At 41.1% G+C, this 12,011-nt stretch overlaps 1 protein-coding gene across 5 annotated transcripts in view; it reads right to left on the reverse strand.

Moving 5' to 3' along the window:
- The window catches only part of pip5kl1 (phosphatidylinositol-4-phosphate 5-kinase-like 1), a 56,866-nt gene that overhangs the window by 40,085 nt on the left and 4,770 nt on the right, over positions 1 to 12,011 (reverse strand). For 2 of the 5 annotated variants that reach the window (XM_076886249.1, XM_004561888.5), the window contains exon 2: positions 6,223 to 6,426. In XM_076886249.1, coding sequence (XP_076742364.1) covers positions 6,223 to 6,426 — 204 coding nt within the window. Of the gene's footprint in view, positions 1 to 6,222; positions 6,643 to 6,920; positions 6,979 to 12,011 lie in introns of those variants that run through there. The other 3 variants (XM_076886248.1, XM_004561889.3, XM_076886247.1) reach the window with 3 other exon arrangements.

The raw sequence follows: 12,011 nt of genomic DNA on the forward strand, positions 1-12,011 counted from the left end.
GTCGAAGCGAGCATAAAACGTGTTCAGCTCATCAGCCAGTGAAGCATCTGCATTCATCATTGAAGAAGCTGATCGTTTATAGTCCGTTATAGTCCGCAGTACTTTCCACAGGCTCCTAGAGTCGCACTGTCGTAGCTGTGACTCTAGTTTTTCCCCGTAGCTCCGCTTTGCCTTTCGGACCGCGCTGCGCACGTTGTAGGACACAGCCTTGTATAGGTCCATATTACCGGAGACAAGCCCTTCATTGTAGGCAGCGGTGCGTGATCTCAGAGCGTCGCGGATGTTTTTATCCACCCACGGCTTCTGGTTGGGAAACGTTCGGATGATAATTCTTTCTGCTGTGTCATCCGCTAGTTTCCCGATAAATCCCACAGCCGCTTCCGTAAACATGTTGATGTCATCAGAGCTGCGCCGAAACATGTCCCAGTCTGCGTCATCCAGTGCATCATCCAGTGCGTCCTGCAGCGCGGCCACCGATTGGTCCGTCCAGCAAGCGACCTCCCTCCTGATTGGTGGTTGCTGCTTTAGCCTTTGTTTGTAAGCAGGCATGAGGAAGATGGCGGCATGGTCCGATTTTCCAAATGCCGGCAGGGGCTGAGCCTTGTAACAGTTCTTGAACGGGGTGTAGCAGTGGTCTAATGTCCTCGTGCCCCGGGTGGGGCAGTTGATGTGCTGGTGAAGGTTGTGAAATGTCCGTTTGAGATTCACTCTGTTAAAATCTCCCATAACAATGAGTGTGGCATCTTGGTGAAGTGTTTGTTGATGTGTGAGAGCCTCATGTAGCTCACATAAGGCAGTGTTCGAGTCCGCGTGAGGCGGAATGTAAGCAGTGCAGGCAATGACCGCAGTGAATTCCCGAGGGAGATAGAAAGGGCGACACTTAACGATCAAAAGCTCCAGATTGGGCGAGCAAGAGCGTGTGAGTGGGGAGATGTTTGTGCTGTCGCACCATCTGTTGTTCACCATCAAACACACTCCACCACCTCTTTTCTTCCCCGACTCCATTGTCCTGTCCATGCGGTAAACCGAAAAGAACCCCGTCGGCTGCACGGCGTGGTCTGGTATCGCTGGGTTCAGCCAAGTCTCGGTGAAGCAGAGGAGATTGCAGTCCCGAATGTCTCTCTGGAACTTGATTCTGGCTCTGAGGTCATCAAGCTTGTTCTCGATGGATTGAACATTGGCTAGCAGGATACTGGGCATGGGTGCGCGGTGTGCGCGAGCCCATAGCCTGTTCCTGATGCCGGCTCTTTTACCTCGAGGCCATCGCTTAGGGTCGCGTCCTTTGTTCTCTCTCAGGATCTCCTTTGGCCAGGTTGGGTCCGGAGTTAAACATGGTGAAATGTTCGTGTATTGCAGACCAATAGAAACCAAAGTGTCTCTACTGTAGCGGATTTGTGTGTTTTGCATGATGCCCATGCAAGATTATCGCAGATATAGCAAAAAGTGACGAAAAACTGCAAAAAGTGGAGAAGTTGGGGCAGAGCATCCAGCACGGCAGCCGACCTCACCGGCGCCATTTTAAAACGACAGCCCTGCTAGTATGGAGGAACTACACATGAGCAAACAAGCCTGGGGCAACAGAAAAAGCCACTCATACAGGATGTTTCCACACAGTGGAATTCAACGCTGGATATGGTTTCACATCTACTAAAGAATCAAGAGGCTGTTTTTGCTGTGCTAGACAAACAAAAGCACAAGCTAGTCATTTTAACTCCATCAGAGCTGGTAAAACTCCAAAGCTGGCAACTGTCCTTGAGCCATGCAGGTAAATAAAACTATTTTTTAACTTATTGTTACTGTTTCTTCAAAAAGCTTTATAGTTTAGTTATTGTGTAGGTTAATAATTACTTTCTTGAACAGTCTACTACAGGTTTGTGACTGAGCTTCGTGGAGGTGAAACATATGTCTCATGTTCAGTGGTTTTTCCTGCTTTCTGCCTCCTGCATCACACCATGGAGGTCTCTGATGATGACTCAAACTACATGGTGAAATTTAAGACTGCCTTCACAAAGGACCTATCCCAACGTGTAGCTACACTCAACCATCAGTTGTTCAAGATAGCTACTATACACACTTTAAGGATTTGTGTCTTGCAAGGGGAGAGTGAGAAGAGGTTTGGACCAGCCTTGAGGCCCTGCTGCAGGAACAGTGTAAAGATGCCACCACAAAGGAGCCAGCAAAGACAAAGAGCCTCTTCTCTTAAATAATTTCCCCCAGGGATCAATAAAGTATTCTGATTCTGATTCTCTTCATTGTCCTCGGACCCTGATTCAGATGATGAAGCCCTGCGTAACAGGGTCGAGCAGGGACCCACCAGCAACTGTCTGTCCTGGCCTGCAAGTATTTGATGAGTCCTGCCACTTCTATCTATGCGAACAGGCTAGTTTGTCTAAGTAACTGGCTGAAAGAGACGGCCAATAAATAAGCATGCAGGTATTGTGAGTCCAATGGGTTTGTTATTTTTTGCACTAAAACGTTCGATGATCACATTGTTTTAGCCTAATGTACAAAATACTTTTTGGCTAAGGGTACTCAGAGTTTAAAGGTGAACCTGGTCAAATAAACGTTTATGTTTCTGCCTTAGTCTTTTAAAGAAGAAAAACTGCACTTTATGATGACATTTTTATTAGTATTATTTAAAGACAATGCCATTTTGAAAATGTACTTAACCTCCTAAGACCCGAACTCTTCCACGGCATGCATTTTTAATTTCTTTTTGATATTTGGGCTGATTGGGGCTTGATGAATGTAAAAAAAAAAGAATTACCAGATTTTTTTTTTTGGCTTTTTTTTTTTTTTTTAAGAAAAATAAGAGCCACATATGAGGATATTCATTTAAAATTTTGATAAAACAGTACCAGCATAGTGTCCTCATAAGTGGATATCAGGCCCAAATTGAGTATTTTGGTCTAAATAACCCAAAATGCGGTGTCCACATATGTGGACGCCAGGTCCTAGGAGGTTAAGGTACTTAAAATAGGACTTTATTTTTAAGTCTGCCCAATTTTGGCCAGGGATATTATTTTTGTTTCTCTGTTTTGAATTGAAATGCAGTTTAAATGCTTTTTATTTAGTTTCTCCCCAGAAATTAAAAGAGCTTGAGTTTACTATATTCATGTCCATGACTATTATTTATTCTGTCGCATACTAAAACCCTTTTAAATTAAAAATATATATTTTTGATTTTAATTTAATTAGATTTTAGAGATTACTTATTTACAACGCCTCTTATTAATTACATAAAAAATTTAATCGAGTTTTTACTTTTTAAGTAATGTCTGAAGTTTTTTTTTTTTTTCAAAAGTGATATAATCTAATCAGCCATATGCTGATGATAGTATTGCAACCATGACTTTGACTTCAACATGAAGGGAATGAAAAAAAGAAAAAAAGGATTGTTGAGTGAGGGAGCAGGAACATAGGAAAATATTACTTTATAATTTGTAAGCGTTTCTCTGTGGCCTCAAACTGCAGCACATGAAAAACGAACTCTGTTGAATTATTATTTAGGAAACTGACCTTCCAGTGCATTTAATAAAAGGTAGCCATTGGAAAATGACTAAATTGATCAACAAAATGCAAAGAAACAAGCAACATGACTTCATACAGTAAGAAGGCCCAGTGACTCATGACAGCATCCACTCTGCCAGTCTCAGTTTGAGTGTGCCAGTGAGGAAATACTCACTGGAATCATAAACAATATAAAGGATGGACCTAGCTTCTAGGTCTGAAAAGTAAAGGAAATGCAGAAATGCTTTAAGCTTGCATTCTTTTTAAAGGCCACCAGGCACAAAAAAAAAACGACTTCCTGTCCTATAAAAGTCCAAGGAACCATCAGCCCTGACCTCTGTAAACACTTTCTTACAACTTTACGGTCTGACTCATTCATTTCGAGTCAAACTGAGTAAAACATGATTCATTTTTAAAACTTTGGTCATTCTAAGAATCAGAGAAAAGAGGATTTCATCATCCACACTCCCTGTCTTTCTTTCTGCTTATTTAGAATCAGTTAGATCCTCTTTCTTCTACTTATTTAAACCTCCCTTGTATTTAACCTTTTGCTTGTTTCCAAAATCTGCCTTTTCCCAGAATTGGTCAGACACTATCTAAGTGTCAGTGTAAGTGTCAGCTTCTCTCACTCAACCTCAGAGTGGAAACAAGTTTTAGATTTTCTTGAACTTTCTGTGCATTATTGAGCAATTCTTTGATAAGCTGGAAAACCAAAAGAACACATTTACTAAGCAGGACAGTCAAACCATTAAACCTCTTGCTTTCAGGTAACATTTCATCACCTCAGTCTCAACAATATTACATTTTCTTAGATTTCAGATCTCGGTTTTACAATACTGCCCTCCTGTGGTAGAAGTTATAGTACAGGTTTGCAGAGGGTAATTACAAAAATGACCTTTTATATTCAAAGTCGAACCGTTTTTAGCCCGTGTTAACCAGCTACACTTCAACAAAATATTCATTTATATTTCTCAGATATGTAAGCATTCATCATATTATATTTTATATTTTCGTGAGTGGTTTCATCTGTCTCTCGGTTTAGACAAGCTGTTCAGTCACTGTAGCTCTGGTGTCCCTACATTAACAACAACTGAACTAGTTCTTTGTGTGAATCTGCACAGTGAAATTCCTCAGCCCTCATTTCTCACTTTGGAATGAGCGTGAAGCTGTGATTTTTGCAGCTCACAGGTTCTGTGCAGTAATCCAATAATCAATGCCTTCACAGCTGTGGTGTCGCTGTAGATGCCATTACAGACGACCTTTGTAGTCTGATTACGCCATGTGACACATTGTAGTTGATGATGTAGAAATATTATGCAACAGCTTTCATTCACTCTCTCATGACTTTTTGTTGGCACTCTGAAGATTGTGTCAACAGTCCAGTGTCACAGCTCAGTGGTACTTTAATGTAATACCAACTTGTAATACAATACATTTACACAAGCAGCACATTTTCTTTGGAAGAACTGCATATTATAAATGGATAATAAGGTTTTTTTTGGTGGTTGGAGGGTAGGTTATGGCTCATTCACATGAAACTAAGCAGACAAGACAAGACAACAAGGATAATCAGGCCTCATTAATGCAATATAACAAGAGAATTTTCAGTTTGGTAATCTGCTTTTATTTTTTAATTTATGGAAGGTAAACAAAAGTAATATACTGCCAAGGATTCACTGACTCTGCTACTACTGCTACTAACACAAAACCAAGCAGAAATCTGAGCTAATATGGATGTACCACAAACTGCAGTTCCTCTGATGTCCACTAGAGGCTTCAAAAAGAAAAACTGTTAAAATATGAACCTTTGCAGCTTTAGAGCAGAATTAAAGATCTTACAACCTGTTATAAAGAACGATTTTGGTCCCTGTAGCTCATTTTTTCCCTTATAAGAACTGTACAACAACCCACCAGTCCAAATGTTCTTAAGGATTATATTAAGTTTACAATTTTAGAGGTGCAGCCTCTTTGACTGAGAGGTGGATGTGACAAAGGTGACTGTAGCTGCTAGGCTTCACCTTACTTAATTGAAATCCTAGAACTGGACCACTTTGTCTTATCCAACAAATAATAAGGCAAAATGTATCTTTATTTGGATTTTACTCAGCACCAGTTAACAGGTATCTTTGTCTGTGTGATGTAGCCATATGGTTACACTCCACACACCATCTAATTTTGGTTACTTTGGGCTCCTAAAGCCCAACATGACAACAGCCATAAAGGCTTGATTGTTCATCTTTCATATACAAAAGTAAAGCTAATGTTTTAGTACGTAAGAGTGTATTATTTTTAATGGGGAGAGACCCCAAGTTTTTTTTTTTAAAGTCTGATTGTATTGAAGTCACTTGATTTATGACCTCAGTATCACTTTCCTAATGAGTTTATAATTGAATGTCCCACTTAGAGGATAAAAGGACTACTGGAGTTGTTTGAGAATGTAGTATTTTCCATTTATCAGTCAGCTCAAACCCTCTTTTTTTATGATCTCTACTTTCAAAAACATAAACTTATGACAGGTAAAATTCATGTGTCCACGACCTAAATGGGCTCCTCTCAAAACACCCACAACTACTCCATGGTAACTGTTAGTATATGTGGTAGTGACACCTTTCAGCTTATTTTGCTAACTGCTTCCACTTCACTACAAAGCAGGTGGCTTTGTGTGAAGCCGCCATGTGTAAGTGGCTGCACTGTTTCCTGACAGCTACTCACTGCGGGTGGGTCATCGATGGTGTTCTGGATGGCTGCAGCCAATCCCTCCTTCATCATGCAGGTCAGGCTGTAGAACTCATGCTGTTGGTCAATCTCAAACAGGCCCAGAAGTTTCCACTGCTGCCTCAGACCTCCCCACCGCCTTCTCTTCATGGAGCGCTGCTGGTGACTCAACATCCCTGGACCGGCTGTCGACATCTCCATCTGAGATAGAGAAAAACAGCCCGATGAGGAAAAAATGTGACTGCTCCACTGTGGACGCAGAGGAGAAAAGAAATCAGAGTGTGAGTGGAGGCCAGAGAGGCCAGCGACTAACACAAAAGACAGCTGACTGTCAGTTGAGTCTTTAACAGAGTAACCATGGAAACCAACACAAAGGGATAAAAGCTTCATGGGCTGTGCTGTGGATAATGCCATAATGCTGCTCCTCTGAATGCCACAGAAAAACATTTTAATTGCGTGGTCATGTCATGTGTTTTACAGTAAATGTTTGACCCTGTGAGCTCTACACACCCGAGCCACTCAGTACTAAGCCAGAGAAACAAAAAGACTCCTATGGAATAAATAGTAACTGATAGTTTTTGATGGTGAATGATGCGTTCATCAGCGTTTAGGCATAAAAAGCACTTGTATAAATGTGTGACTGAGTGAATGAGGTACTTGTAGCAAGAAAGACCGTTGAGAGTAGAAAAAACTACCTTATCCTGCTGGAAACAACTGCCAAAAGATAGGTAGAAAGGTTGACTGGTGGACATGGTCAGCAGCAGCTTTTTTGATAGAGGCAGGATGGCTCCGCCCTTTCTTGTTGTTGTTTCCACCAAATTTTGACCCTACTATCCAAATGTCACAGCACAAACTGAGAAGTTCTTCCAGGCTTTAGTTGTCCAGTTTGATAAGCATAATGGGAATTGTAGTCCTAGTTTCCTGTTTTTAGCTAAACGAAATGGTGCATTGGGTGGTCTTCTCCTGCCCATCTGCAGTGCTACTTTGCTTTCAGAGAAGCTCTTCTGCATGCTGTGTGGCCATTCTCAGCTGATCTCTAACATCAACAAGGCTTTCTATTTTTCTTTCTGACCATTTTCTGTAACCCTAGAGATCTCAGCTGTTTCTGAAATACTCAGACCAGCTGACCAACAATATCCAAAAACCTTTAAATCACATTTCTTCCCCATTCTGATGCTCAATTTGAACGTCAGCAGCTCATCTTCACCATTTTTTATATGATGAGTTGCTGCCATGTGATTGACTGATAATACATCTGCATTAACATTCAGCTGAACAGGTGTATCTAATAAAGTGACTCATGAATGAAAATAGACACTAAAACCACTTGGTTTTATTTTATGAAGATGGTGGTTTGGGTTATAATTCACTCCTGGAAAACTTCATATCTGCTCAGTGACCAATGAAGCACAGTGGGTCCTGATGATGTGATTACATGTGAGGAGGTGTCAGTCTGAGCAGTCTCAGTGTTGCAAAGAAACTAAAGAAACAAATTAAAAAAATACTTGTATTTGGCTTCAAATAAACAGAGTCACTTCATCAGTAATAAAACCTTCATTTTAGAAACAACATTAAGATCTGTTATTACAGAGTCTTTATCCTGCAATTTAAACCCATCTGAGATTACCATTTTTATCAGCTGGTGCTTTATAAGGAAAACAGTGACTCAGCACTCACGTCACAGCGTTACCTTCCTTTTGTAAATTAGCCTGCCATGCCATTGGACGCGTCCATAGCAACATGCATGACGCTGCGCTCCTTGGACCTTTTGAGCTCCTCTCTCTGTTCTTCACTTTGACTGAGAAACAAAAGCTTCCTGTCTGATCACAGCCTCTCCTGATGCTGTTTGATGGTCTGAGTGTTCGGCTTCAGCACGTCTTTAACAATGGTGACAAACTGTAATAACCATTGTTAATAACTGGTAAAAAAAATAAAATAAATTGCAGTAAATTATATTTAATAATGTTTAATAACTGGCACATAATTGATTAGTAGAACATCATCTGGCAAAGTTGCAACTGATGTTTATAGAACGTTGCAAATCTATTCATCATTCAACCTTACTTGGCTCTTATAATGCTGAAACTGACATATAACTATTTCACAGGGTGTAAAAATGGACAGGTGTCCTGCTTCATTAAGTTTCCTGTTTTTTGGGTTTTTTTGCTTTAACTTTCTGTAAACAAATACATAATAAAGTACAGTGACAGGACAGGCCTGCTGGAGTCCAACGCCCACCCTCAACGAATCAGATTTACTGCTGGCAGTGCAAACCAGGCTCTAACTACAGGGACCAGATGACCCATAACAATGGGCCTGATACCCAGTACACTCAAAGCGCCCCCTACACTAATCTTTTTGTCACTTTTTATGGAATCAAACTCAAAGTAATGTCTGACCTTCCACGCTTTAAACACTGCATGGTTGCACTCTCTCCAGCACTCCATTTGTCCGTTGTTGATCTACACACATCTGTTGTTGCCATGGATGTTGCACACTCGTATGTCATTGTCATGAGACACTCTCACAAACAAAATCACGACTTAATAACGTAGTAACGGCGCCTGCTTAGGGGAAACTAACAGTAATGTAATTACTTTTTTGCTTTAGTAATCCCTTACTTTACTCATTACTTGAAAAAAGTAATCGGATTACACATTACTGCCCATGTCTGTTAGTCACCCAGGTATGTTAACAGCTGTATTCTACAAATAAGTTTAGAACGTATCTTTAATCTGTTTAAGAGGATTTTACTTGCGGACAATCTGCCGCTCTTATTTTGAAACCTTATCGAGGCTCATCGAGGCTGCAGAACAGCAGCACGAGACACAGGTCTTGTTCACAGTCCGGGGAAGGATTGAGTGGAAGAGTGACTGATTGATGCAGCATCTGCCGAACCCGTTCTGCTGTGGTGGAGAGCTGAGCGTTGAAGCAAAGCTTTAGATTTACTGGTTGATCTACATTCCACATCTGTGCTGTGGGTACAGACTGAAAGCATGAGGGTGAGGTACGTGTGCTAGACATGAGCCTCCCCTGAAGGCAGGATGGGCTCAGCTTCAGAGATAAGACTAGAGCAGTTCCTCTTCCACATCAAAACGCAAGACTTAAGGTGGTTTGATCAGGGTGCCTTCTAAGTGTCTTGGTATGAGTCCTCAGGCCCGACCCAGGACATGCTGGAGAGACTTTGTCTGTTGGGTAGACTGGGTTTTCTAACATTATAAAAAGTATTTAGCGCATCACGTGGAGAACTGGTTTATGTGTTGAGCTCATTAAAGCTGCAGAGCTGGTAGAGCTGGTCTCTATCTCTTGGGAGATAAATCACGGGCGATCCATTTTTTTTGAGCAACTTCTGGAAGTTAAAGCACAATAATTACTGGCAGCTGGATGTGCCGGCAATAAACTGGTACTTTACATTCGACCTCCTGAAATCTAACCTTTATACCTTTACTTAACTGTAACTGAAACAGTGCTGTATTCAATTAATTAAAAGAACCATTAACTAAGTTTCAGTCTTGATTACAGCAAGACTGGAAGCCTTCAAACATCCATTACAATCAAGTGTAAACTCTAAATAACTGATAAGCCACCACAAACCCCCCAGACTGATGAACTGTATAACCCAGGTAAAGTCTCCCAAGGCAAACTGGTCCGAGGAGATTAATTAGACCTAGAGCGATTTCAAAAACTCCAGTGAAGCCTAAAACTTGGATCTGGATAAACTTGTAGGAAGTGTGAATCTACACCCCCAAGAGGAAAGCTAGTAGAGAGGGAGTGCATTATTTGATTTACGAGGCAGGTGGCTGGAAGTCTTTTCTTTTGTTTCTTAACCTTTTTCTTGCTTTGGAGCCTCAGGCGGAGATGCAGTGATGGCTTCTGTCTCCTGCTCCACCCCCTGCCTGGAATTTCTCCATTGAAACAGTCCTTCCAACACCTGCCCTCTATCTGGTAATCAAGTGTAGAGTACAGCAGTTCTCTGCACCATTATATGGTGAGAATTAGGCCACCTCTGTTACCTGCCGCTTTTGTGGTAACGCAGTGTGCTTTCACGTCTCCAAGCTAGCTGCTCCAAACTTCCACAGAAGGAGAAGGTTCATCTGCAAACTTGCTTATCTGGAAACTTGTCTACCTGTTGCTTGAAGAAATTTATAGCTGTACTTACCAGCTCTGAACCCAATTACCTGTAACATGTCACAGGAAAGACTTACCTGCTCTCTTGCCTTTCTGCCAACTCTCTGATGCTTGCCAGCTGTCGGCACACCACATCCAACTCATGTAAGACTGTTAAACACCCGCTGGCTTTCTCATGTGAATTCAGTAGCACAGCAGCTGATGTGCACACCAGCCTGCCATAAATTATTATTAGATCGTGCTAGGACTTGCTCCGTACATTGGCGGCTGCTGTTTGTGACAAACATGGGTTCCAGTGGAATTCATAGCAGCTTTCCCTTCCAGAGAGTTTCACTTTCACCAATGAAAATAAAAGTGTGTCAAAGCAATGCAAGTGAGCAAAACATCAGCAATATGATAACAATAGAAAGGATAAAACCCAGAATTGCATGCCAATTACAGGCCAAAAAATATATAAAACAAATGAAAGGAATTAAATATTAAATAAAATAATAATGTTACAGACAGAGATTGGATATGGCAAACATACTGCCCTTTTTATAAACCCAAGTATAGAAAAGATTTTAACCGTCAGATCATTTTTTTTGACCCCAGCTGTTGTTATTTTTATGTACCATAAAACATTTATGGTACATAGAATCTTTTTCAATAAAAAAAATACTAACTAATACACGTTTTGGTGATTTTTGAAGTCCACCCATTCCAGGCTTCCAGGCCCATTGCTGTGGTAAAGATGATAGGTGGAAGGTTGTGTGGGAACCCAGGAAACAAATAAAAAAATGTAACACTAGCATAGGATTTGAGTCAGTTGTAATTTCCCTGGTCTTGTGATGTTTTGCAGAGTAATGCACAGCATGACAATGAAAACAGCTAAACTGATGGAGATGAGTCAGGATGTAAAAATGTGTGAAAACCATCATTATCAATAGGGCTGGGCTATATCATGCCGTTCACGGTAATACCGGTGTAATGTTGGGCAATGATAAGAAAATGAAATATCGCGATAGAATATGGGTAAAACGCACATGCGCAGTGCTTTTGTTTACATGCGCACTTGGCTACGACGCAGAATGAGACGAGCGAAAGTGGATCGTTGAATGAAACGGATGAACCAGAATTGGTTTGTAAAAATGCTGCAACTTCAGTGGTGTGAAACTGGTTTAGCTTTCGTCCGTCAGATACACAACAAAGCACTATTTTTGGTACAGCATGCTAGCGGGCCGTCGTTATTGCCGTATTGTTTGGAAAATACGGCACACTTAAAATAAATCCTTTGATTTTTCTGAAAATCGACAGTGCCCCTTATAATCCCGTGTGCCTTATGTATGAATTCTGGTTGTGTTTACTGACCTCGAAACGATTTTATGTACACGGCGCTGGAAAATCTGTCAAATGTTTCAGTACGACTTTGCTAAGCTACGAAGCCGCACCGCTTGATGGATTGTCGGAGCATTACTGCTATCGTAGGCAGGAGCCTCGCGGAGTGATACGTACTGTGCTTCAACATAATATTACCGTATTGTGTGTGTATAACCTCTTTTTAAGTTTTGTGGATATTATACATGGTTATGCTGAGGATATGTCGGCCAGTTTCCACTGAAAATGCCTTTTGGTTAAACTGTCAGCAAGGAATTTGCATTTGCACTGTTAACTTTTTA

Source organism: Maylandia zebra, linkage group LG7 (genome assembly GCF_041146795.1).
Source record: "Maylandia zebra isolate NMK-2024a linkage group LG7, Mzebra_GT3a, whole genome shotgun sequence".
NCBI lineage: Eukaryota > Metazoa > Chordata > Actinopteri > Cichliformes > Cichlidae > Maylandia > Maylandia zebra.